Source organism: Gorilla gorilla, chromosome 9, assembly GCF_029281585.2.
Source record: "Gorilla gorilla gorilla isolate KB3781 chromosome 9, NHGRI_mGorGor1-v2.1_pri, whole genome shotgun sequence".
Classification (NCBI taxonomy): domain Eukaryota; kingdom Metazoa; phylum Chordata; class Mammalia; order Primates; family Hominidae; genus Gorilla; species Gorilla gorilla.
In genome coordinates, this window is record NC_073233.2 from 14,455,737 (window position 1) to 14,482,543 (window position 26,807).

Consider the following 26,807-nt stretch of genomic DNA (forward strand, 5'->3'; position numbering starts at 1 on the left):
GGTCCCGTACCTTCTCAGTGTGCCGTGCCTTGCATTCAAGCTGGTCCTAGTCACAGCCAGGACCTCCTCAGCGCGCAGAGACTTTCAGATGATCTTTGTAGAGGTTTTTGCCTCCGGTTAACTGCGCCCCTTAGGAAGGGCTTTGGAGGACACAGATCACAGAACAGTTTCAGCTCCATCACTTCCTAGCTTTACGGCCTTGGGCATCTCAGCATTCCTATTCTCTGGGTTATAGGGATATGATGTTTGTCTCTCAAGGCTACTGTGGAGATTACATATTAGAAATTTGCAGGGGCTGGGAATGCAATAGACAGTAAATGTTCCCCTTCCCTTGACGCTATAGCTTAGATGGGAGGGAGCCACTGCTGAGGAAACATCTCCTTAACCCAAAGACAGAGGGTTCCCCAGGCGGGGGTGTGGGAACTCGGAGGTGGGGGTGAGGGAAGGCCAACCTCCACGCTTCGGCCCGGAGGTTCCCCCGCCTCTTCCTGCACGACTGGATTCCTTCTCCATCCGCGCCTCCGGCCCGGTCCCTGCCCCGCCAAATCCGCGCATCGGTTTCCCATCCCATAGCGCAGATAGGTAGGGCAGGTACCTAGGGAGGTGTTCGAATGATCCCCGTTTCACAGAAGACGAAACTGAGGCTGGGAGGCCTGGGGACTGGCCCGGCTGCAGCGCCGCCGTTAGCCGAAGGTGGGAGCCGGCGCGGTCACGCGCATGGAGCGTGGATCGCGACGATTTCGGGCGAGGGGGCAAGGGCGCTCCGCAGGCCCTGAGCCGGCCGGGGGGTGGGGTCTCTGCGGGGCGGGGCGGGGCGGGGCGAGGGAGAAGGGGCAGGCGGCCGCTGCCACGCAGTACTCCCGCCTTGGCGCCAGAGGGGCGCGGGACGGTGCGGTCGGCCTCCCCGCCTCCACGCGCGCGCACGACCCGCGCACTCCCGGAGCTTCGCCCATCTCGCCGCGCCGCGCAGGCAGCCGCTCGCAGAGCCAGCAGCCGGGGCCCTGGCGTGCAGCGCGGGCCTCGGCGGGGCCCAGCGCCCCGGCCCGGGAGGATGCGGCCCGGGGCGGCCCGGGAGCTGAGCAGGGCCCCCGCGCCGGCCCCTCCGGGCCCCGGCCTCCAGAGCCGCAGCCACCGCCCCGCCCCCGAGAGACATGACTTCCAAGCCGCATTCCGACTGGATTCCCTACAGGTACGCGGGCGCCGGGCCGGGGCGCCCACCACTCCCGACTCGGGACGTAAGCTGGCTGGGGATACGCGGCCGGGGCGCAGGGCACCGCTGCCCTCCCCACCTATCCCAGCACTGGGGCGCGGGTTGGAGTCGCTGGTCTTTCCTCCCTCAACTTTGAGGGCCCCTGCGGACTGCTCCCGCCTGCCCCGCTCCACCCCCTTATCTGCCAGGGTTGCTGGAAGGGGCCTGTGTGGGCCTTGTTGGGTCAGGCAGCACCATGCGGCCGCCTGGGGAAGGAGTCCACACTGCTCTGAGCCCCCTCCTAGGCCCAGAACCCCAGTCACACGCCTGTGCAGGGTGCGCGCACACGCTCATACATCTGCACGCATGCCCCCACAGGACGTCCCTGCCTTGGGCCAAAGACGCTCCTGCTGGTCGGTTCACACTCTCAAAGCATGGATCCGTGAAGACAGTTATTCTGAACCAAGAGCACACCAGTGGTCATATGGACATGCACCCGTATATTCTACACACAAGAATTCTTGGGCTCACAAAGACACATGCCTGCATATCTGTGCACGTCCACCTCCTGTATCTGGAGAATAACAGACACCTGCTTCTCACTCACAAGTGCTACTCAGTCTCTTTCAGACACTGAGTAATCTACTTGCTAGCAGGTCTATACCTAGACACACACCAGCTCACAGTACATAGAACTGCCCTCACATGCAGAAAAGCACTCAAGAATCCAGGCACACTCAGGGAAGCCCACCACCCTCTGCTGCCAGGCACTGTGGTCTATCTCAAGGATGGCTGGGCTTTCCCATTTGCCTGGGAAGGGGGCGGGGAGGTGGTCTCTGGGGGCCCCTCACAGGTGCAGGTCTTTCCCTATCCACTCTACTTCATTCTATTAGCAAGGAAGGGAGCTCATCGCCATGGCAGCGCCAGATTCTTGGCCACCCATTGGCTCCTTGGTTGCCATGGGCTACGGGGCTGTCTCTGTGTAAAAAGGGTGCTGGACTGCTCAGGCCCACTGTGTTACTGCCGACCCAGGTGCACGTGCTAGCGGACGGCAGGATGAGATCCTCAGGTCCCGCCTTGTAACACAGCTTGCTCTCTGTTAGAGCCTCATACCAGTCACTGACAGAAAATAGTTCTGACAGGGCTCTTCTCTGAGTCTGTCCAGACAGCGTCCCAAATGGAAACCAGCTGAAACCGCCCAAGGCTTGTTAAAAGCAGATCCTTCTGAAAACAGGCACGTGGCCTGGGAACTCAGGGTTTCTCTTGAGAATTGTTACCTCTAATCTCAGCTCCTGTGGGGGATTCAGGGGTTTCCAGGTTATTTTGTGTCTCTCCCCACAACCACCAGCAACACCCTCACACGTGCGCACATACAAGTCACCCACAGGCTCTCCTGCAGACACATGTAGTCACACTTCAGTCTCACATGGATTAGGGAGCTGTTTCCATCATGGAACCAGGGACTGGGGCTGTGCTGACTCAGAAGAGCTGCTGCGCCAGACAGACGTCCAGGCTGGGGCACAGGTAGTTTCTGGAGGATCCTGGCTTTTCTTGGCACATGTGGGCTGAGGACCTTCTAGAAGACAGTGCAGCCCCATAGAGTGTCATCAACCTTTTCTAGCCACGCGGCAGAGGTGCCTGGGCAGTGCTTGTGGGCTGAGTGGACTCCGGTGCTGTGGAAGTACCTGTGTGTGGGGGTCCAGATGGCGGGGTGGTGGCCATGGACTGAGGAGGGTGGGAGGGGCAGCACTTATGGCTGTGGAGATTATGACGTGTTTAGGATCTGGCAAACTGGAGGTTGGGCCAGGCCAAGACATGGTTCTAGAAAGCTTCTCCCAGGGAGCCAGGGACTAAAGCAACTTGTAGAGAGTGTGCAGGGGTCTTAGAGAAAATATGCCTCAAACGGAATGGCTTAAGCCTGTTCCTGGGAAAGGTGGCCCAGGAAGGTAGAATTGTCTCTAGGAAATGACCCTGTTTTAGCAAGTGCCTAGGGCCCTGGCATCCTGCAAGGAGTGATTTGGCACTTGCCTCAGCCCAGGTCCAACTACTATCTCCCCTCCACCCCCACCCCTCCAATTCCTTTCCTGGGCCGCAGACTCAGCCCTGAAGCATAGAAGCCTGGCCCCGAGGAGCATCTCAACACCCTTATAGCCCTGCACTGCTTGCTTTCCCCATGCCTGTCACTCCACCTCCTCGTTCTGTTGTAGAGAGGGGGGTGTGTAGCTGGAGGCAGGCTATGTCAACAGTTGCCAGGATCCCCCCTGCCCTGCTGGGGTCTTTCTGGGCACGCACGGAGTGTGGGAAAGCACTGGAATTGGGGTGCAGACTTCCAAAATGGGAGACTTGGGCTGAGAGGAGGAGATTCAAATTGCCTCTTGCATTAACTGGGCTGCTGATTGCAGTCAAAGCCACATGCTGTCTGATCACAGAGAAAACTGGGGCAGAAGACAGACAAAGCATTTTACTTGCAGATGGGAGTGGGGGCAGGGGGTGGCATGCACGTGCTTTGACTGGTGTGAGGTTTCCCTAATGTCACAGCATGTCAGAGCTGGAATGTGGCATTTGGTTTGGGAGAGAGGGGTTGGCTGGCTTCTTGCTAGTTCTGCTGGTGAGGGTTTTACTCCCTCTCTAATGGTTACACCTTGCATTCCCTGGGCCCAGCTTATTTTCTTTAGAGAAATGATAGTTGGTGATAATCTTCTTATGGGTAATTTTGGCTCAGTGTGTAATGATCATGGATTAATCTCACATTCTGAGTTCAAAGGGAGCCATTGAGTTTATAAAGTTTAACAATTGGAATTTTTTTGTCTTTTGTTTCTGTTAGTACTAATAATTTCTAATTCTGCCAGTTTCTCTTTACCTGTGTTCTTGAGGAATATTAAATGCCCTTAGTACATTTACAGCCTTTTATAAGTTGTAAGTGGAGCAGTGAGAGTCAGGAAGGACTGCGGCCCACGGCGTATTGGAGGACTATGCTGGGTGGGATTGGGGTGGCCCCGTCCTCAGTGCCCTTGTCTTCATGGTCCTGAGGCCATTGCCTGGTGTTTCTCGCACTTGGTCATGAACTAATTGAGATCAGGGAACTTATCTGGTTCCTGGTCATGTCCCCAGCACAGACAAGACGTCCACTTCTTTGAATCAAAGTGGCATCCCCGGATAGCCTCTAGGGCTTCCTTGGCTTTCCCAGCCCCACACCTGGCTTCTAAGCACACCTGAGGGATACAGTACTCTCACATCACCATGGGACCTCCTGGAGCACTGCTTGAAATGCATTCTGTAGGTCACAGAGAATCTCAGACTGGAAGAGCCCTTGCAGGTCATCTAGTTCTCCGTGTGGATGCTCCCTGTAGCATCCCTGCCACACGGCCTCCCATCAGATGGCTGTGATTTCTTTTAAGTTCTTCCTTAGGTTGAACCTAAGCAAGTCTCCGGGTTCCCCCTCCTTCTGGCCCTTGTTAGGATCCTCCCACCACTTCCTAACTTTGTTTTCTAGGGAGTAATGGGACTCCTGACTCCTTCCGTTCTGCTGCTAGGTTCGGCCTCCGAGGTGCCCTGGGCACTTGGACCCACCACTTTACTTCTGGCAGCCTTATAACGACTCCCTGATTTTCTTGTTGTTCTTTAGAGATCACCAGCTGTGGCTCGTGGTCGCATTTGCATGGCTGAGCATTAGAATCACCCATGGCACTTGCTTTTACAAAGGGAGAGAGGAGTGGGTTGATTCTGGGGGATGTTCCCCAGCACTTCTGAATGACCAAGTCAGGGCTTAGTCCCGCCAGCAGTTTGAATGCACCTGATAAATTTGGGAACTGCTGGTTGGAATGGGGACGGCACATCCTGGGAGGCTGGAACTCCTGTGAGCAGTGTGGTCCTCTGCCTTCTGGAGCTGCACTGGTTCCCACTGTGTCCCAGTAAGCTGCCAGGCAACAGAAGCCACAGATCTGGACTTGCTGGGGGTCCAGGGTTGCAGCCAGGGGCACAGGGTTGCAGCCAGATGCCCTGGTGGCCTTTCCTCTCCTGACAGCCCACATCTGTGATTTCCTGGGTCCAGCAGGGGTAGCTTCCACTGTGACTGAGGGGAAAGAATGAGGGCAGGAAGAGGAGAAGGTGAAGTCAACATGGAAAGTGTGTCCAGAGGGTTGGGTCTGTCCCTAGATTCCCTGACCCCTGGGCCTCTGGTTAGTACTGATGGAGTAGCTGGAGCATGTAAGGTAGTCTCTGAAGAGAGGGAGTTCGGAAAGAGGCTAGAGGATGTTGGCTGTGTGTGCTTTTCCAGGGCACAGAATTGTCCTTGTGTCCTTGCCCCTTGTTGTCAATCGTGGATGACTGCTCTGATATCTGTGGGGTGCCTTGGGGGAAGTGAGTGGATGTAGAGGGGCAGGCTCCCTGGGAGGTGAAGCTGCCACCTCGTTGGTGCTGGACTGAGCAGATGGATTGGTGGACACTGAAGCCTGGGTTTCTCTGCCCTCATGAGCCAGTGGCTTTCCTGAGCCTCCCTGTTCAGGCCCCCAGCAGGAGGTGCCCGTGATGTAGGAGACTCCAGGGTCAGCTGAAAGACCTATCCATCAGCGCCCTGTCTCTTGTCTGAGTCTCCTGGCGGGGCTGCAGCTGGCAGCCTGGGCTTGGCAGTTATTCCATAATTGGAGCTGAAGTCATTAAAAAACCATTACTGTCTCCTTGTGTGGTTATCGTTTAGGTCAGCCTAGAACAGTGCCCATCAGAAACAGGCAGGCTGGGGAAGTGTCGGTGAGAAAGGAAGATGCCTTAGGAATGGTGCTGGGGTGGAGATGAGGAGGAAGGGCCATCTGGGTGGGGGCGGAGAAGGGAACTGGGCCTATTGAGGAAGCCAGGGGAGCTTTTGGTTCTGCTCTTCCTGGAGACAGCCATCGCGGTTGCCCTTGGTCTCCACAACAGCTGCTGTTGGCTGGGGATTCTTTGTTATTCACCAGGGAGAGTTGTTGCGCACTTGTCGTTAGCTAGGAACACCCACCTGGTACAAGCTTGTCACTGCTAGGTAATCGTGGTCCCATCTCGTCCCCTTGCAGCTCTTCTAGAACACTGCTTTACCAGGAATCGTGCCCACTCTCAGAGCCTCCCCATTTTAGTAGATTTAGTGTAGACCCTCCTAGCTGGGTCTTGCTCAGCAGGCACAGGTGGCTTCTCCCCGGTGGCCGCCCCCCAGCTGTGCATGCTCCTTTCCTTCTGTGTGCTTGCACGTGCCTGCTGGTGGGTGAGGTGGTAGGTGGCTCTCTAGGTACTTTGGGGATGTCTGAGGTTTCTGGAGCCTCTTTTCAGTAGCCTAGCCCTTGTGTTCATCCATATTTCTCTGAAGGCCAGTGGTTAAGTCCTTTCTACCTGTTATCTTACCTAGTAATCAGGGTCACCGAAGCCTGTGGCTCTTTATCATTCTCCCCCATCAGGAAATGGAGGTGGAGGCAGAGGAGGAGAAAGGAATGTTTTCATGGAAAGCAGCCTCCTGCCTCTGGCATAACTGTGCATAGTCCATGGCAGTGGGATGGTGGCCTCTGGTAGGGAAATGTGCCCCCTGCATGGATGAGAGCATTAAAAGGCACTGGGCAGTGAGGCCACTATGGCTGGAAATACCTTTTGTCAGTTGAGCAGCTGCTGTGACCCAGCATTTCCGGAGGTGGCATTGCTGATGTGAGTCTTACCTCTCAGCTGGATGTCCCCTTTTCTAAATGACTCTAGATGTGAGCGTCAGCACCATGGAAGTCATCTTCTTTGTCTTGCTCAGCCAAGCCCAGGGCTGGGGATGGCCCAGGTGACTGCCCAGTCCCTGCCCTCTGAAAGTGTGAGTTGCTTGCAACAACCTAGAAAACTGTGGAATGGCCCCTCCTGCTGGCACAAAGGGAAGCCAGCACTGTCTTGTGGAGGTTGCACAGGGGCCAGGCCACTGGCTTATGACAGTGGGGTTTATAGCTGCCCTGTGCCCAGGCACAGAGCTTGGCAAGCGGAGGGAGCACAGTTGGATTCCAGACCCTGTTGCTCCTGTCAGCCAGGGGCCACTGTACAGAGCTTAGTCTGCATTTTTCACGTGTGTCCTGAAAGTTGTGATGTGTATGCACTGTGCGTGTGGCTGACCACGGGGGACACTGGTGTTCGGGTCTGACCCTTTCAAGTCCGTCTGTGGGCAAATGCTTTGACTTTGCTTATTCAGTCAGGCTGTTGGCTTGAGCTGTAGAGATGGGAGGGTTGTAGCCTCTCAGGCCTGGCAGGGCCCTCAGGCATTTTGCGCTCTGGTCCTGAACCCTTTCTTCAGAAGTCTTCACTGCAGTCCTCCAGCCTGGGTGCGTGCCTTCCACAATGGGATGCCCAGCCTCTCAGCCAGCTGGAATATTTAGGGACCTGGTTGCATCCTGTGGTCCTGGCAGTGCCCTCAGGGAGCCCCAAATGCAGCTGTGCCCTCTTAGGCAGATGGGCTGTTTCAAGAAGACCAAGGCCTAGAAGTATGGCTCTTGAGCGGTGTTTTCTCCTGTGCTCTGGCAGCTGAGGGTTTGGTGAATGAGGCTGTTCTGCACACAGCCCCAGATCACAGTTGGGGCTCCTCTGACATGCAGAGCAGCTCGTGGGTACAAGGAAAGACCTTCCCAGATGTCAAGTAGGCAGGACACCTGCTAGTTAAAAAACATGCATAGTCCTCATAGATCGTGGCCAAGGTGGTGGGCAGTCTGTGATATGGGGGCTTCCTTCTACCCTCTGACTGGCTCCCTTGGAGGTGCAAGTAGTTTAAGGCTCATGTAGGTGGTCAATGATTGTTGCAGCTAGAAAGGGCTAGCCATCCGGAGGAGGTGAAAGTGGCTTCACTTTGTCCTCAGGGTGATGTGACCTCATGTTTCCCCTTTGCACGCACACTGCGCTCACCTTCACACAAGCACACCCACTTCTTCACAGGTGTCTGCGTGCATATGTGCACACATGAGATATTCACACACTTCCTTACGGCCTCCCACAAACCTAATGCACTCGGGCACGCCGGTGCAGGTACCCGGACACAGTCTGGTTCAGGGGCAGCTTCAGAATAACTGGGCCAGGGCCGCCTGGGGCTTCCCAGAGCTCAGATCCTCAGGCGCCAACCTCACCTCATGCAGCTGTCCACACCTTGGCCTTTATAGCATTTGGGCCTAGGTCTCATGCATGTGTCTCTGGCTAGCACAAAGCTAAGTGATTTGAGTTACCAGTTCCCTACTTGTGCCCTGCCTTCCTCAGAGGCATGGCCAGTGTGGGTGAGATGAGGCTCCCTGTCCCAAGACTGGTGGGGCTCAAGAATTTGATGTCCCCAGGGCTGCCTGTGCCATGTCTGCAGCCCGGGAAGGACCTAGTAGCTGGTTGCTGGGCTGTACATTGATGCGTTGTGTCCACCCTGCAGACACCTCTGTGTGGCCCAAACCCTGTAGGCTGAGGGACTGGTTGGTCTCTTAGCTTCATTCTCTCAAATGAGAAGGAGGACCCTCTGACCTCTTTAAGTGGGGAAGGGGAGTAGACAAAGTCAGCACTCTACTCTGCCCACCTGGAAAGCTAGGAGTTTGCTTTCAACGGATGGGGAAAGGGTCTGCCCCAGAGGACGCAGCCTCCTCTAGAATGGTGGAAAGGAAGGAAAAGGCTGGGGCTGGTGAGATCCCAGTAGGGAGCTGGAGGGAGCAGCCCCCTGGGTTTGTTTGAAGCCTGGCCTCGGGCCTGGCCTGTTGCTGGGATGCCTCTGGATAGTTCTCTTGGATCTCAGTCAGGCCCGGCCCTGCTCAGGGATCTGAGGGGAGGGTCTCATCCAGTATTTACTGGGGAGTCCTTGGGGAAACAGGGGTCCTAGCAGGCTTCCAAAGTGGCAGCTCAAGCCCTTTTGGTTCAAGCTGGTTTCAAGATGGCAGGCTCCACCCTTCCTCCTCCTAACATGTGGGCTCACTGAGTCCCAGCAGCCATGATGGGATGGGTTTAACGGGCCCAGATATGCTGGGGGTGGGCTCTGGGCTATATCCTGGCACCTCACGGGCAAGCCCTGAAAACCCCTCTTTCGCTCTGCAGTGTCTTAGATGATGAGGGCAGAAACCTGAGGCAGCAGAAGCTTGATCGGCAGGTGAGTAGGCCTGGGGCCGGGTAGAAGGGAAGAGTCTGGGCTGGGATCTCTGAGAGCAGAGGGGCAGGGCTGTCCCATCTTCCCTGGATGATCCCGTCTGATTGGGGGATGGGATTCCCATGTGGAAGAAGAGAGGTGCACTCTCTCCCAGCTCAGCACTAACCCTGCCGCGGCACATGGGCTCCTGCCTTCAGGCAGCTGGGTGACTGCAGTTGGAGGGCTGGCTGTGCTGTGATCCTGCCAAGGCAGCCACCTGGGCCCTGTTTTGCCTCCCTTTCCTGGACCCCAAGTGTTGGGGTGCCAAGGACATGGGGCCTTGGCCCAAGGTGGGCTGTGGACCCCCCGATAACTGGGAGCCCGCCCTTCCTGGTGGAGGCAGTGGGTCAGCCAACCTCTGTGCCTCCATAGCGGGCCCTGCTGGAGCAGAAGCAGAAGAAGAAGCGCCAGGAGCCCCTGATGGTGCAGGCCAATGCAGATGGGCGGCCCCGGAGCCGGCGGGCCCGGCAGTCAGAGGAACAAGCCCCCCTGGTGGAGTCCTACCTCAGCAGCAGTGGCAGCACCAGCTACCAAGGTATACCTTGCCTGCTGCCCACATTCCGTCACTGCTTCGGGGAGCCCGTCACTTCCTGCCCACCTAGGCAGGTGCGGACTGGTCCTGACGGGGGATGCCCAGGCTATGTATGGCTTCCAGCCCAGGCAGACAGCTGAGTAGGGAGGGCAGAGGGAAGGTGGACCTGTAGCCTTGGGCGCCTGTGTATGCTCCAGCTGACACCTCCTGAATCAGGCACTGAGGCCAGAAGCCTAAACCTTTTATGAGGCCAGGAGTTCAGAAGTCCAAGTTTTGATCTGGAGCATTTCACTGAGTGCAGGAGGTAGCTTCTAAGAGTAGATGACCTGCTCCCCACCAGTATTCTACATTCTGAGAGGAATCCGTCTCACTGTCCTGCCCCATATCAACCAGTGTCTCAGTACAAACACCTGTTTCCTTCCCTCTCTGCACCGTGTCTGCCTGGCTTCTCACTTGCAGATCCCTCTCTCTGGCTCACAACTCCTTAAGAGCTGTAGTGACCTGGAGCCTCCAGCTCCCATCCTTAAATGTTCCAGGTCTCGGCAGAGCCCAGTTGGGAGAAATTCTCTGCAGCTCATCCTGGAGAGAGCACATCTCCAGAGATGGCTTCAGCACATCTCTGTTCTCAGGACCCTCCCTCCTGCTTGGGTTAGGTTAAGAGTAGGCCAGGCCAGACTGAGGGGTTGGGTTCTCTGAGCTTGAAAGGAGGACTCAGACTCAGTCTCCACTGCCCCCTGCTGGTGCTAGTAATCCAGGCTGCTACTTCATCAAATAGTAATTCTAAAAAGGTTGCAGGCATCTGGCTTTTACGGTTAGGAAGAACCTTAGCAGTCGTGGTGCTCCCCTCCTTCTGTGGCTTCTTTATGACCTGGAGCCTCCAGATACATCGAACTACTGGTAGTTGCCTCACCTCAGGGCTAAGCTTCTTCATCTAACTGCTGGCCCATATGCTGCCTCGCAGTATTTTAGGTTCTTCTCTGGGTTCCACTGACCCATAGCTCCCTGAGCCCTTTGTCTGCACATTGGAGGGCAGCAGGTGAGTCTCATTTGCCTGGTGCCCAGTTTGCGGCTGGGCACACCATACAGGCTCGGTCCCCTCTGTGTGCATGTGTATCCTCCGAGGAAGCCCACTCCGTTTCTTCTAACAAAGGCTGGCTGTACATCTGCCAGTGGCTAAGTACAGTGCTAGAGGCTTTACCTGCATTATCTTGTTTCATCCTCACAGGAACTCATTATCCCCACATCATCAGTAAGGATGTGGGCTCTGAGGGGCTCAGTGACCTGCTCATAGTACTCTGCTAGTGAGCAGCAGGGCTAGAATTTGAACCCAGACCTAACAGACGCCAAATGGTCTCTCCTCCATATTGTGTTGACTCCCTCATGAAAAGCTCCTTCATGCTAATTCCCCTGTGTGTGTGTCAGTTCAGCACCCTGGCCATACCTGGTATGTCTGTACTCTACTTGAGAGGCCTTCAGAAAAGGGGACCAGGGACCTCAGCCCAGCTGTCTCACAGAGGCAGCCCCAGCTGCTCCTCACAGAGCTGGCCCCAGCCCCACCCTTTGCTGGCAGCCACCTCCTGCACTTCCTTTGTGAGTGCCATCCCAAGGGTGGTAGTGGTACCCTGCCAGGAAGGTGGCCAATGTTCTGGGTCATATGGCGTGTGGCCTGTGGCTGTGTGGCATCACAGCCCCAGCTCTGCCAAGCCTGGCACCTGGGCGAGTGAGGCTGCATACATAATAGGGGCCTGCACCCAGGATTGTGGGCCCTGCCAATTTGTGCCAGAGGCCAACATCGTGAGAGGTCATTGACGTGCAGTCATTTTGGAAGGTATTTCTTGGCAGCTGTGTTCCAGATAATGTCAGGACATCAGAAAGACTGTGGTACAACTAGCGCCTCTGGCGTAAGTGCAGGACTGAAGTCAAAAGACAGTTTCTGTGCTAGGTGGCTCATACCTGTAATCCCAACACTTTGGGAGGCCAAGGCAGGAGGATTGCTTGAGGGCAGAAGTTCAGGACTAGCCTGGGTAACATAGTGAGACCCCACCTTTAAAAAAAATTAGCAGGGTGTGGTGACACGTGCCTGTAGTCCCAGCTACGTAGGAGGATCACTTGAGCCCAGGAGTTCAAGACTGCAGTGAGCTATGATCGTGCCACTGCAATCCAGCAAGAAAAAAAAAAGAAAAAGATAGTTTCTGGTCATGCCACTACCAGTTAGTTACCTGCTCGCTTGTGACTGGGGCAAGCCATTTACCCTCTCTGGATCTGTTTCCTCCATTATAAAATGGGGAAACTTCTCTGTCTTAGGGCTTTGGAACTCGAAGGAGCCATGGTGTGTTCCAAGGTCCAAAATCAGGGAATTGCTATTCCCTGACATTCCAGAGTGGGCTGGGCCTCCACGACCTTTTTCACAGAGGACATTTGAACATGTGACATTTGATTTCTGGGAGGTGCCTACTGCTTCTCTAGGGGCCCAGTCTTTGTCCAGGTTCAAATGGTGGACAAAGCTCTGGGGAGGCTGCTGCACACACGCGTGGCTTACCCAGGAACTGGTGTTTCCAGGCCACTCCCACCCCGCCTACAGCATTAGTTGCCTCCCTGTCTGCCCTCTACTGGCTACAGGCGTTAAATTCAGGGGATCATTCCAAGAGGAAAAGGAGGGAGTCTGATATACATCAGACCTCACAGTTTATCCTGGTTTTTGACCTGCTGGCTATACTCATTCATGTTACACATTCATTCAGTTCTTAAATATTTATTGAGGTTTGTGTCAGGCTCTGGATTAGAGGCTGTAGGTCCCAAGTGAGCACAAATGGGTGTGGTCCCTGCTTTCATGGACCTTACAGTCTAGGTGGAGAGACAATGTTAAACAGATGGTCACGGGGGTGCTTTGTGGAAGGAAGCCAAATTCTGTGAGTAGAGGACAACACCTGCTCTGACGAGGGAGGCAGGCACAGCGTCCCTCGGGAGGTGACATCCAAGCTGAAATCTGCAGGATGAGTGGGAGTTGATCACTGAGGGGGGCGAGGGGGAGGGCAGTGCAGGCAGCAGGAGCAAGGGCCCTGTGGCAAGAGGGAGTGCGGTGCATGTGAGGCAACAGACCAGCCTGGTGTGGCTGCAACTCTTGGTGCCCCAGAGGTGGGGAGTATGTGTTTAGACCTAGGGGAAGGGAGAGAATGTTGGTCTTCAGCTTAAGAGCAATCAGAAGCCATTCAAGGATTTTGAGCAGATTGGGGTTCTGCAGTATGGAGAATTTGGAGGCCACCAGCTGGGACCCTTCTGAGACCTCACTGTTGGTGCTTGTAGCTTCTTGTGTCCCAGAGTTGTTGTTCTGAGCACTCCTACACCCCAGCCTCCCATGGGCTCATCCCCGCAGAGTCCCCTCGTAGGCTCCCTGGAGTGCTTGCCCTGGTTGTGGTCTCTTCCAGAAGATGCAGCCTTTGTTCTCTCTTCCCCATCTTCAATGGCCATATCCTCTCAGACATTCTCCCTGCCCCTGTTCAGGCTCAGTATGGTTTGGTGGCCCAGAACTTTGAGTGTGCACTTTGTTGGCTGATCACAGGTTTTGGTCTGGCTGTTGACTTGATTACACTGGGCTGGGGGTGCCGCCTCCTTCCAGCTGGGCCTGCCCTGGAATCTTTGCCTAGTAGAGATGAGTGGGCCTGATCCTGTGGGCTGTAGGAGTGGTACAGGGGCCCTGGTGGGACTCGGGGTGCAGTCAACAATGCTGTGCTGGGGACTGTGTTCAGGTGGGAGCTCTGGTCTCACCCACTGCCTGTTTCTCTCTCTCCATCTGGGGATGTTTCCTGAGCAGTTCAAGAGGCCGACTCACTCGCCAGTGTGCAGCTGGGAGCCACGCGCCCAACAGCACCAGCTTCAGCCAAGAGAACCAAGGCGGCAGCCACAGCAGGGGGCCAGGGTGGCGCCGCTAGGAAGGAGAAGAAGGGAAAGCACAAAGGTCAGCTCACATTCTCTACAGCCCTCCCCAGCAGGCCTGGCCTCCACTGTAGGGCTGGGGAAGGTTTGTCCTCCTGACTTGCAGGGGAGGGATAGGATGAACAGCCTCAGGGAAGACACAGACTGCCACTCTAGGCACCCCCTCAGGTGGCTCACAGGCCTCATCTAGCTTGGGAGGTGCCTGGGCTGCCTCTGGGTGTGGGCATGCCCACCACACTGCCAGGAAGTGAAGTCCTGCTCAGCTGTGGCCCAGAACCACCGTCCCCCACCTCAGCTACCTTGGCCTGAGCACCCTTTATCATGACCCCTCAAGGAGGATCTCACCCAGCCTGGACTAGGACACTCGCTGCACTGGGGGCTGACTGCTTCCCAGGCAGCTTGCCCCATCCTTGTGCAGCCCTCGCCGTCAGCTCTTCGTATAACGTGGACTTGCCTTGACTCCATATTCTACTCCAGGTTCCACCCTCTGAACCACAGACCAGTCTGTTCCCTCTGCTCCTCTTTCTCCAGAAAAGACCCCTAAAGATCAAGGACAGTGATTGGTGGTACCTGCCCCAGGTCCTGTCTCTTGGCTACACACCCCGTTTCCTCAACTTTTGTTCATGGACAGTGGTTTCCAGGCCACTACGTCACGGTTGGACAGTGATGTGTCACAGGCCATGGGCTTCTGGAGCTGGCCGAGCACTCTGGGCATAGCTCAGTAGGCGGCCAGGGTGGCTGCCACCTGTGTGGGTCAGGCCTTGCTTCTGTTGCTGAAGCTCTGTGGTAACGGGCAGGAAAGCTGACGTAGGATGGGAGATGCTCCATTTGGGAAGGCGAGTGTATGCCAACTGCAATCGTTTTCAAGGGGCCCATGTTCTTAATGATGTATGTGAGTTACTGCATGTGTGTATGTTGTGTATATTTGTGAAAGAAAACACCAGCATTGATCACTTGTAGCTGGCCGTGTCCATGAATGATTGCTGGCCTTGCCTATGGTCTGGATCAGTCCTTGTTCTCCATCTTGTTTTTTCCACTGTGCAGTTGGTTTTGTAGATGGCTGCCATCTGCTTTAAGGACGTGAGGTATTGTAAACCAACCCTCGGCAATTAATTTGGGGGAAGAGCAGAAGAAATGAAGCCCACATCCCTTAGTAGCTTACCAGTTGTTAACAGGCTGGTGCAATCATTAGTTTTATAAAAATCAGTTTTGCAAATAAAGTTTTGCAGAGGGTCTCCCCACTCTTCCCTCATCCCCTTCATGGACGTCTGAGAATCCAGGCCCTCCTCTCCTCCTCCTGGATGTAACTCAGGCGTGTCCGTGGCCTGCAGGCACCAGCGGGCCAGCAGCACTGGCAGAAGACAAGTCTGAGGCCCAAGGCCCAGTGCAGATCCTGACTGTGGGCCAGTCAGACCACGCCCAGGACGCAGGGGAGACGGCAGCTGGTGGGGGCGAACGGCCCAGCGGGCAGGATCTCCGTGCCACGATGCAGAGGAAGGGTGAGCCCCATGGGGGCCCAGTGATACCCCCAAAACTCAGTCCCAGGTTCTCAGATGCACCTTTCTCTGGGGGCATGGCCTTCCTGTGTCCAAACCCCTCCCTGGCAATGGTGGGTGAGGGTGGGGCACACTTCGGAGACAAATGAGAAACTCTTAGGCAGGGCCCCTGCTAAGGCCCCAGGGAGGCCCTGATTTGGGGGCAGATTTCCTTTTCCTTTTGCAAGAAGTTTCCCATATGTTTGCTGAGCTACTGGGAGCAGGGCCAGGATACCAAGAGACGGGGTAGATCCTCCCTGGAAACCTGCTGTTCAGTTTTCCCACCACAAGCCCTGCCCTAGGGAGCCCCTGGTGCAGGGTGGCAGAGGGAAGAAGCCTGGCAGTGCCACACATTGTGAGGAATCTAATCAAGGATGGCTTCCTGTACAAAGGACTTTGAGACAACTTGAGGATGGGGATGGCATTCCCAGGGAATGGCAGGCGGGAGGACAGCTGAGATAGAAGCTCAGGGCAAAGATGAGGAGTCAGTGGGTCCCCTCCACATTAGGCTGAGGAAGGAGCTGAGGCCTGTGCCCTGGCAGATTCCGTGGTCTATGCCAGCCAAGGCCTCTAATAGGCCTGAGGTCAGAAATGGAGATTCCCAGTTCAAGGTGAGCTCAGTGCAGGCCTTGATACACAAGAGACAGTGGCAGGGTGGCTGCTAGGTAGTGGGGTAATGTAGGGACTGAGCTGAAACTGGGTGGTGGGGATATATCCTGAGGATTGTGGCCAGCCCCAGCTCATGTGTGTACCTGAGAGAATATCCTTGTATATCTGGACATGTGTGGAAATATGTGTGTGAATGTGAGTCTGTATGTGTAGATATGGCTAAGAGTGTGTGCATAAGTTTGTGGGGGTACAGGTGAGTCAGTGTCTGAACATGAGTATGTGACCATGTGTATTTCAGGGGCAGGGTAGACTTCTCCTCATTCATCCCTTCTTATTCTCTCCTTGGCCCAGGCATCTCCAGCAGCATGAGCTTTGAAGAGGATGAGGAGGATGAGGAGGAGAATAGCTCCAGCTCCTCCCAGCTAAATAGTAACACCCGCCCCAGCTCTGCTACTAGCAGGAAGTCCGTCAGGGTGAGTGAGTGAGTCTGCATCCACAGCAGTTTTTGGAGGACTGCTCATCCGTTAGAGTTGGAGTGCATGTGAAGAGATGATGGGGAGCTGGCTTTCTTGGGGTTGGGGCTGGACTCATATGCCTTTAGGAGCTTCTCTGCTGGCCTCTTAAGTCCCTCTACCTTGCCTCCTAACCTCTTCAGCTAGGCCAGCAGGGTGATGTATGGGGGGAGATGCAGTTGGACAGGATGACCTCTGAGGACCTCCCGTATCTCCCGTCTCCACCTCTAGGAACTGTTGAGGGCAGGGCTGGGAAGATAGCTTCTGACCCCAGGCCCAGGCTGGCCAGGCCCCAATCCCAGGATCCTTCCCTCTCTCCCACCGCCACATTAGGAGGCAGATTTGGATCCCAGACCACCAATTTGGGCTGCTTAGGGTCCTTGGGGCTCAGGCACCTATTCTGCATCCCCATAGGAGGCAGCCTCAGCCCCTAGCCCAACAGCTCCAGAGCAACCAGTGGATGTTGAGGTCCAGGATCTTGAGGAGTTTGCACTGAGGCCAGCCCCCCAGGGTATCACCATCAAATGCCGCATCACTCGGGACAAGAAAGGGATGGACCGGGGCATGTACCCCACCTACTTTCTGCACCTGGACCGTGAGGATGGGAAGAAGGTAAGGCTGGTCTGGGCATGTTATCATCTAGGCTTTACAGCCCTTTGAAGTCCTAGGGGCTGAAATGTGACTGGAAGTCTCATGTCTACCACTGACCTCTCAGTTCCTCAAAGAAACTGCCTTCGTGTCTGGTCTGTGCACATCTTTGTGTTTTCCAGGGCATTTGTGTGTGTGCACATATGTGCGTTTGGGAGCTGACGCAAGGGAGAGAGTCTGTGTGAGTGGCTCTCATGACTGTGTGCAGACCAGAGGCTGAGTCTGGAATATGACCTCATTCCACTCCCCAAGGTGTTCCTCCTGGCGGGAAGGAAGAGAAAGAAGAGTAAAACTTCCAATTACCTCATCTCTGTGGACCCAACAGACTTGTCTCGAGGAGGGGACAGCTATATCGGGAAACTGCGGTACTAGCATTCCCCCAGGAAGCAGGCGGGAGTGGGAGGGAGGGGCAGGGGCAAGCTGTCTGTAGAGGGCCTGAATCTTCCTGAAGGAGATCTAGGCCAGGGATGGATACTCCCCCAGGATCCTCTCTGATAATCACATCCAACTGGAGGCCTATGTCTATGCCAGCCTAGAGCCAGACTTGGAGATGGGACTCACACACCCGACCCCAAGCTGTTCCCAGGAGGTGGGTGCAGGCCCACCAAGAGTGACGGATCCAACCCCAGGGTGTCACTGATAACGCAGGCCACCATGGAAGAGTTGCCTTGGCTCCATGGTCAATGCCAAGGGACAGGGCTGAGAGTGAGCTCTTGAGGGAAGAGACACACAGCAATCTTGCGGGTGGGGGCAGTGGAGAAGGGGCAGGAAGGCTCTGAGCCTAGGCTTCCAGGTGGGGGCAGTGGGGAGGTAGGGTTTGCTGAGGAACTGAGTACCAGGTTTGGGGAGCATAAATAAAGATGAGAGGTCAGGAGCTAAAGCTGGAGATGGGGCTGGACTGAGACTTAGGCTGGCTGCGACAGAGGAGATCTCATCCTCTCTCTACGGGTGCTAAGCCTCTTCCACTGTCTTATCAGACGCCATTCTGTTTGCTCACCTCCCATGAGGAGAACTCCCATGTTCCCCCAGATAAATCTTCTGAAGAATCCTGATTGACCTCCCTGAATTGCTCTCACTGAACTGAAATGCACTTTGAGTCAACTCAGAGCAAGTCCAGGCCTTCTGCCCACGAAGTGTCTTCAAAGATGTGGATTCAGTGAGCAGTATGCCTCCCTGGGCCTGCTCCTGTTCCAGCCCAGAATGTTTTGCAGGCTCCTCATAGGACAGACGATGAGTTGTTCCCTGCTCTGGGGCAGAGGATGCATGACTCTATACTGATTGTGCCTTTATTTCAGGTCCAACTTGATGGGCACCAAGTTCACTGTTTATGACAATGGAGTCAACCCTCAGAAGGCCTCATCCTCCACTTTGGAAAGTGGAACCTTACGTCAGGAGCTGGCAGCTGTGTGCTACGTGAGTCCTAGGTTCGGGGGTCTCTGATTTCCAAGGTAGATATGAAATCCAGGACTTGATGCCTGATCTAGGGGCTATCCCATCCATCTTAGTGGGTAGACAAGGCTGTGTGGAGAGGGGCTGTCCTCTGTGGAGTGTTCCTGGCCTAGGACAGGAGCTCTGGCTCTCTCCTCCTGACTTCAGAGCTCACACCACAGCTGGCCATCTGCTTGGGGAGCTCAGAAAACCAGGCCTGGCTCTCTGCAGTCCAGGCCAGGAGTCTCTTAGACAGAAGGAGACGGTCGCCCTGGGTTCTTGTCTGTGCATTTCCCAGATCATCCCTCTGGCATACCAGGTTCTACATGGATTACACGGCACTTTGTCATCTCACTGAACGTTCAACCTAAGAGGTAGATCCTATTTTCTTTATAGATGAGGAAACTGAAGCTCAGCTGCAGATGTCACACAGCTCAAAAATGACCAAACTGGAATATAAATATAGGGGATTACTCTACCTCTTTGAACCTTTTTCTTCATTTTTAAAATCAGGGGTGGGTATCTCATCAACCTGGGCATGGGCACTTCTTGGAGGCCATCAGTAAGTAATCCACGGCTACTTTGTATGATCCTGTGGTGCCACCTGCTGACCAGTTTTGGGGAGGCAGCCTGAGTCTTCAAGTTCTTACTGAGCTCCAACTAAGCATACTGTTTGAGGCACTAAGGATATAGTAATGAACAGACATAAATGTATACCTTTATGGGACTTAAAGCCCTAGCAGGGCAGACAAGCTATGAAACAGATCTATCGGTGAAGTAAGTATGTTCTTTATAAACACTAAGAAGAAAAAGTAGGGGAGGGGAGATAGGAAATGTCAAGGTATGTGTGAGAATTTCAGAATGGCAGGGAGGGCATCACTGAGGTAGCTTCTTGAGTAAAGACCAGAAGGAAGTGAAAAACAGCAGTGTACGTGTCTAGGGGACACAGTGAGGACAAAAGTCCTGAATGCCTGGCATGAAGAAGGAATGGAGTGGATACCAGGGAGTAAATGGTGAGGAGGGTAAGGTCATGGGGCCACGTGCAGGTAAAGTCACATCTCCAGCTTTAACTTGGAGTGAGCTGGGGAGCCACTGGAGAGTTCTGGGCAGAGGAGAAAGATCATCTGACTTAATGTGCCTGAGCACTGGCTGCTGTGTTGAGAACAGATGGTGGGAAGGAGGAATAGGAGGGCCAACAACAGAAACCAGGAGTCCAGGTAAAGGCTGTTAGAATGATCTTGGTGAGAGAAGCTAGTGGTGAAAAGTGGTGGAAGTCTGGGTATAATTGGAAGGTAGAGCTGATAGAAACTGCTGATGGATTAGACGTAGGATGTAGAAGAGAGGACTCGAGTGTGACCAAGTAGTTTGCCGGAGCGAGTGGAAGAACAGCATTGCCATGAGCAGAAGGAAGGATGACGCGTAAAAGGAGCTAGTTCTGGCAGGGTAGAGACCCAGGGGCTCAGTTCTGGCCGTGTTAGGTTTAGAGGGACGTGTGTTAGACTTCGAAGTGGAGATGGTGGGAACTAGCTCTTCATCTTTATTCCCGTCCCCCCCCCCCCCCCACCTTCTCCAGTAGGTAAATAGACGCCTCAGGTGGCCAGTGTTGCGTTCTCTTTCCCAGGAGACAAACGTCTTAGGCTTCAAGGGGCCTCGGAAGATGAGCGTGATTGTCCCAGGCATGAACATGGTTCATGAGAGAGTCTCTATCCGCCCCCGCAACGTGAGTTTCTACCCCTTCCTCCCCTTTCCCCATCATCCTAGTCTCTGCATGAGCGTCTAAGGGCAGAACTCCAGCTGATGCGTATATGTGGAGGGGATGCCGTGTGAGAAAGCCCTAGAGGCCTAGGGAAATCTAAGGACCCCCATTCCTGGGATAGGTCCCTTTTTGGGGTGGTCATGGTGCCAAAGGCCTGGGCCTGGCTCAGGTGAGGCTGCCCTCCCAGGAGCATGAGACACTGCTAGCACGCTGGCAGAATAAGAACACGGAGAGTATCATCGAGCTGCAAAACAAGACACCTGTCTGGAATGATGACACACAGTCCTATGTACTCAACTTCCATGGGCGCGTCACACAGGCCTCCGTGAAGAACTTCCAGATCATCCATGGCAGTGACCGTGAGTGTTTCTGTCCCTACTCATTATGGTCCGTAGGATACCCAAGGCCCTTAGCATAGGGTTCAGCCCACCTAGCCCTGCCTACACTGGCTAGAGTTTAAGAATGTGAGCTATACAGCTTAGGTTAGATGTATGGAACTTTCTAACCCTAATGACTGGGAGGTCCTGGAAGAACCTTCTTTGCAGCCCTGGTCCTAGATTCTGTGTATTCAACAGAGTCTCAGGCACGGGAACACCCTTTAAAAGGACTTTTCCTCTTCTCTGTCCCCTGGTGTTCACATGCATCTTACTTTGTCCTTTGCCATCTGCCACCTCTTTCCTGCCACTTCTCCCAATTGGCCTTTGTTTTACTTCCCTTTGTGATTCCCCTGACATCTCTGCTTCTCACTTTTTCTTCCCTCATGTGGTTTGGGTGTCTGTCTATCCTTCCCTGGCTCTACCATTCCTGTCCTGTCCTTTTCTCTGTCTGTGCCTGTGCTTGGCCCCAGCGGACTACATCGTGATGCAGTTTGGCCGGGTAGCAGAGGATGTGTTCACCATGGATTACAACTACCCGCTGTGTGCGCTGCAGGCCTTTGCCATTGCCCTGTCCAGCTTCGACAGCAAGCTGGCGTGCGAGTAGAGGCCTCTTCGTGCCCTATGGGGTTGCCCAGCCTGGAGCGGAGCTTGCCTGCCTGCCTGTGGAGACAGCCCTGCCTATCCTCTGTATATAGGCCTTCCGCCAGATGAAGCTTTGGCCCTCAGTGGGCTCCCTGGCCCAGCCAGCCAGGAACTGGCTCCTTTGCCTCTGCTACTGAGGCAGGGAAGTAGTGGAGAGCGGGTGGGTGGGTGTGAAGGGATGAGAATAATTCTTTCCATGCCACGAGATCAACACACACTCCCACCCTTGGGGTAGTAGTGTGTTGTAGTCGTACTTACCAAGCTGAGCAACCTCTTCAGCTGGGAAGGCCAGAAGAGGCATAGAGGGAGAGGAAGCACAATGCAGGGCTGCTGTGGCCCAGTCGTCCGCTCAGCCAAGGAGTCAGATGGCAATGGGTACTCCAGCAGGTAGGGGCACAGTGAATGTGTGTATGTATGAAGGCCACATCAACTTTATGTAGCAAAGGGCTTGGTGGCCAAGCCTGGCCCTTAAACAACTAACTGCAGAAAGCCCTTAAACTTCAGAAGGCCTCACTCAAGCCTGAGAGAAGTTGGGAGGGTGGTGGGGACAGGTAAGTGGCAGGACCCTGTCAGGATTGCAGGTGCCTGGCTTGCTGTGGCTATGGGAATCACCTGGTGGCTAGGTTTCTAGCGCATTTGATTTCTCCAGGTTTGCTGTGTCTTACGGAGGCAGTAGGAACCCAGCTCTCAGGGCTGTCTTGGTGGATGGGCCCTGCAAGACACAGGCTCAGCATGCAGAAGTGCATGAACAGGGTCCCTGGATCAGGGTTGTTCTGGGAGTCCTGTCAGCTGCCCCAGGAGCTCTCTGCTGAGCAGCCCAGCACAACCCCCAGGAAACACAAATGGGGTCCAGGTCACCAGCCTGACTGCACACAGCTAGGCATGCCTGGGAATCCTGCTGCCAGAGAACCATTCCCAAGCCATGGCATGCTCCTTGAAGAATCTCTCTCTCTCTCTCTGGAAAGACCCAACTCTCTCACTGTTGTCAGCCAAGTCATGGTTGGTAACCATGTAGGTTCTTGGGAGGGAATGGGACAGGGTGAATAAAGCAGGGAATATTTTAGAACCACAAGAGATCAGCAGTGGCAGGACCCTTAGGAATCTAGTACAACCTTGTTGCTTTAGGTGAATCACACTCAGAAAATGGGGCTTGCCCTGGGTCACCTAGCTGGTTAAGGGCAGCATTCAGAACTTCAAGTTCTCTTGATTTCTTTGTTCCCACTGTCCCCCAAGAAACTAGTATCTCTGGCCTCCTGAGGCCCATTCTGCATGCCCTCCCCACTTCCCCCGATTCAGAGACTTAGAAACATCAAGAGTTGATAAATTAGATTGAAACCATTCCAGTAGGAAATCAGGCAGTTCCCTGTTGAAAGTTGTCTGGCTTTTTGCACGTGAGTATGATCCAGGATTGGCCTGTGTCTGGCCCCTCCACGAGGGCTACTCAGCAGTAAGCAGGCCTTAGTAAGGCTGCCGCACACTTCTCGGTCTAGGTGGGAGAGAGTGCATAAAGGTTCTGGGGCTGGGCCTGAGCCTAACTCCCTCCACTACCGCTATTTCTCCTTGGATGGCACCATCCACCCTGCGGGCTTGGGAACTCTAAGCTCAAGCTTTTGCTCATTTGTCATTTACCCTGGTGGAGGCTTCTTGCCCAGATAGAGATCTGAAATTGGTGGGAAGCAAGCAGGGGTTGTACCTTGCTTTAGAGTAGATATGTTTGGAAAAGCTAAGTAGAAATTTTTTAAAATAAAAGTTGTATTTTAAACGTGTTAGGCTTTATAGGTGAAGGACTTGTTTTGACTTAAGTAGAAGTAATATGCTCTCATTTCTTTGTAATCTAGATTTTCCTATGTTGAATGCTTAAAGCAAGGCATACCTGTCCTAGCAGGATCTGCCCACACCTCGGCCGTACATCTCTGTGAGAGACCCCTCCAACGATTAGCTTTTGCAACATGGTCCAGTTTCTAGAGGGCACTAGAACTTTGTGCCAGCGCTGGCGAGATACCATGGTGCCATCCTCCTTTCTATAGTTCCAGTTTAGCCCTTCCCTGCCTTTAAGGAGAAGAGATCTTCATGGTGACATTTGAGATGATGGAAACTAGATCATCTCTAATGTTAGGTCAAGCTATTTCTCTGGATCTATGAGTTTAAGATAGAACAGGCTGGTTCTGAGTTCTGGTGAGACGGAGACCCTGGTGGTAGTGGAAAAATCAGAAGCACAAAGGAAAACTCTTGGCCTCTGCTTTCTCCTATAGCACACAGAAGAGGGAGTTGGCTGGATCTTTTGGTGGAGTCAGGAAAGACAGGCTGAGCTTTCTAGCCTAAGTGTGGAGGATAGCCTCAGCCACAAAACTCTGTCAGGCATTGAGTGACAAGCATCAGTAGCTGAGTGCACTCCTGGTTTTCCTTGACCACTGGCCCTGGGGCCATGGGTGCATGGACTCGTAAAGCTGCTAGGGCCCCTAGAAACCACCTGGGTTCAGCCTCTCCCACAATAAGAGTTCTTGCCCTTCATACCCTCTACCTGGATGGATGGTCTTTGGGCAGGGAATTAATGACAGAATGAGCAGTCCCTAATGGTATTGGGCAGTTGGGAGTTTAGGCAGCTTCTCTATAACCGCTTCTGGGACCACACCCCAAAACTCTACACCCTCTGCCCCAGAACAATTCTGCAGAGTGGTGAAGTTCACTTCCCCAACTCTTCAAGTCTAGCTTTTCTTTCCTTCTGGCTCCAAGGTGCTCTGTGTCCATCTGTGTATGTGTGTGTCTGCACGTCTGTGTGTTTATTTCGGGAAAAGGGCAATCAGCAATCAACTGAGGTTTCTTAATTGTGATTATATTCCTGAGAATGAATGAGTAGGAAAGGAATAAGGATGTTGTTATGACTGCCTGTGGATTTTGTCCATTCATTTCATGCTCTCTGAACAGAAGGTATACCTGGGAAAATACCAGCTTTTTCTCTCAGGGTTCTGAGTGAGAGGACACCAAGAATGTTGTTAGCTTTTCAGTTCCCACTCTGCATTGCCTGAAAAAACTGGTATGTTGCACATATGCTTTTGGTTGAAACTGAACATACTCTAGTGAATGTGCCTTAAAAATCACGACACTAGTTCTAAAAATCACCACACTAGTTCAGAGGAAGCACATAAGGTCCAGATCTATGGCGAACACAGGTATTGGAAGCCAGGACTGTGATAATCAGAAGCTATAAGAGAACTTTTGGAGCCTGCCTCCTTCAGTGACAAGTAGGGCACAAAATTCTAGAAGCAGGAGGTTGTTTTTTTTTCTCCATTCTGAAAATAGCAGGACATTTACCTCTTAAATAAACTTAGCATTTAGAGGTAATTCTAAATTTAACAAGTGACAGGGTTGGTTTCAAAGAAAAAGGTCCATGCTTTGCTTACAATGGAATCTGCAGTGAGGGGAGATGCTGGGATAGCCATTTCCATGGCTCTGTTATGCAAGCACAAATTCCATCTCCTAGATGGACTTCCTGGTTTTCTCTCACTGCGGTAACACTGGCCTTCCCTTCTCTAATTCCTTACCCCAGCTGCAGCATCCCTGTGTTAACTCAGGATGCCAAGTGGCCCTCAGATTACACTTCTCCAGATAGCTGAATGAGTCTGCTTTCACTGTGATTGGGACCTGAATGACCTGCAGTCAGGGCCCAGAGTTGGGACTCTATACTACCCTGGGCTCTGGTCTGTAGGTTTGTAGTAGCCACCAGTAATAAGCCAAGGGCTAGGCTCTTGTTTGAGTTTATGGCCACCTGGAATTTTCAGTCATCTCATGATACAGGCAGGAGGGGCAGAACAGATATATTATGACAGGTTTGGTTTTTAAATTTTCCAACCAAGTAGAAAGGCAAGTTGGTCTTATAGAAAGCACTACTGCAGGAATTTTCAGTCATCTCATGATACAGGCAGGAGGGGCAGAACAGATATATTATGACAGGTTTGGTTTTTAAATTTTCCAACCAAGTAGAAAGGCAAGTTGGTCTTATAGAAAGCACTACTGCACTTAGTAGCTATGTGATTTTGAGCAAACCGTGTAATCTCTCTAGGTCCATTTTCCTAACCACAAGATGAAGATGTTACATTGTCAAAGCTTGCCGTAGGATTTGGGGTGAATGAAAGTTATTCCTTGCTTTCATCACTACCTACCTTTATAGCTCATCACTGTGCCTTTTTTTCTTTCCTAAGAAAGACATCACATCCCTCTCCTCCTCTGTGCTCCTGTCCCTCCCTCCCCCTAGCAAGGTCCAGGCAACGCTGGAGATGAGGCTGAGATCCAGAGTTTCCTAGAAGGCAACTTAGGATGGCTAGGAAAGGGAAGCCTGACTGCTCGGTCAGGAGGGTGCAGTATCTCTTGCTGGGAACACAGACAGTTTTCACAATGCCTAGAATGTGTATGTCTATTTGCACAAGATTGTCTTTTCCTATTTTGGAGTGGTCATTTTATTTTTGTTCAAGATTATCTGGCGTTTTAGACAAATTTGCAAAACTGTGCTTTTATTAAGTGACTTTTTGAATAAACTTCTTTGGTATTCTGGAGCAAATGTATTTATTTATTGGTATGTGCAATGACAAACTTGGTATTTTCCCATGTTGACATTATGTATGTTGTAGAATTTAGTGTTTGTCTAAGTACACACATATATCAACAAATTAAACTTGAATCGTTTCAACACTTCTGTGTACTTTTTTCATAAAAGGGGGTAAAAAGCCCTGTTTACTTCCTAATTTTTTTCTATACCTTTCATTCATTGTTTCCTAGGAGCCTCAGGTGGGTAAGTAGGTGATAATAGCAAAGAGATCATAACCTCACCAATGACATGTGGGTCAACACTGTCCTTCCTCTGGCTGTGCCTTTCAAGTTTAAGGTTCATCAGAACCACACCCAGAGGCTGGAAAAATGGTGAAGTCAGAAGGTACTTAAGTTAGAGCAGTTCTCTTCAGGGTCTGCTGTGCCACCTGAAGGGGCTGGTGGTTTCTCAGTATCCCCCGTGGGCCTGGCCTTAGGAAGAGAACAGGGCTGTAGAGATGAAAAAGGTATAAAAGACCCAACCACTTGATTTCTCAGGGCTTGCTTGGACCCTAACCCATTTAATCAGGACCTCGAAATCCTTAGGAATCTTTTTTGTTGCAGGGCAGCTGTGGCAGATTTGAAGGCAAAAGGAAGGGAGGCTACAGTGGTAGCTAGAAGCAGACATGAAAGCTAATGGTCTGACCCAGACAAGAGGTTATAACTAAAGGCACCCAGAGACTGCAGAAGGGCCCTGGGCCACTCCTGGCAGTCAGGGTAGCCTTAGAGGGTGTCAGGTGTGACATCTCAGCAACACTGGACTTGACAGAGTGGTGACGGGGATCATGCTGTCACCAAGCACCTACCACATGCTTTGCCCTGGCACAGACACTTTATAAACAGCATCTTATTTAATCCAAACAGCCCTGTAAATACAGCATTACTCCCAATTCATGGGGAAACTGGTTCTCTGAGAAGTTAAGGAATGACCTAAGAGGAG

General features: G+C 53.2%; 2 protein-coding genes across 3 annotated transcripts in view; one reads left to right on the forward strand and one right to left on the reverse strand.

Moving 5' to 3' along the window:
- The window catches only part of TUB (TUB bipartite transcription factor), an 87,163-nt gene extending 61,191 nt beyond the window's left edge, over window positions 1-25,972 (forward strand). The window contains exons 1-12 of one of the 2 annotated variants that reach the window (XM_004050647.5): window positions 840-1,189; window positions 9,227-9,278; window positions 9,687-9,849; window positions 13,658-13,801; window positions 15,111-15,278; window positions 16,275-16,396; window positions 16,850-17,047; window positions 17,336-17,448; window positions 18,379-18,496; window positions 20,133-20,231; window positions 20,455-20,626; window positions 21,115-25,972. In XM_004050647.5, coding sequence (XP_004050695.3) covers window positions 1,152-1,189; window positions 9,227-9,278; window positions 9,687-9,849; window positions 13,658-13,801; window positions 15,111-15,278; window positions 16,275-16,396; window positions 16,850-17,047; window positions 17,336-17,448; window positions 18,379-18,496; window positions 20,133-20,231; window positions 20,455-20,626; window positions 21,115-21,248 — 1,521 coding nt within the window. In that variant the 5' untranslated portion in view covers window positions 840-1,151 and the 3' untranslated portion in view covers window positions 21,249-25,972. Of the gene's footprint in view, window positions 1-839; window positions 1,190-9,226; window positions 9,279-9,686; window positions 9,850-13,657; window positions 13,802-15,110; window positions 15,279-16,274; window positions 16,397-16,849; window positions 17,048-17,335; window positions 17,449-18,378; window positions 18,497-20,132; window positions 20,232-20,454; window positions 20,627-21,114 lie in introns of those variants that run through there. The other variant, XM_031007706.3, reaches the window with a different exon arrangement.
- The window catches only part of RIC3 (RIC3 acetylcholine receptor chaperone), a 75,719-nt gene continuing 62,545 nt past the window's right edge, over window positions 13,634-26,807 (reverse strand). Inside the window, exon 9 of the transcript XR_008669938.2 lies at window positions 13,634-13,771. The gene's annotated coding sequence lies outside the window, so the exon portion shown is untranslated. The remainder of the gene's footprint in view (window positions 13,772-26,807) is intronic.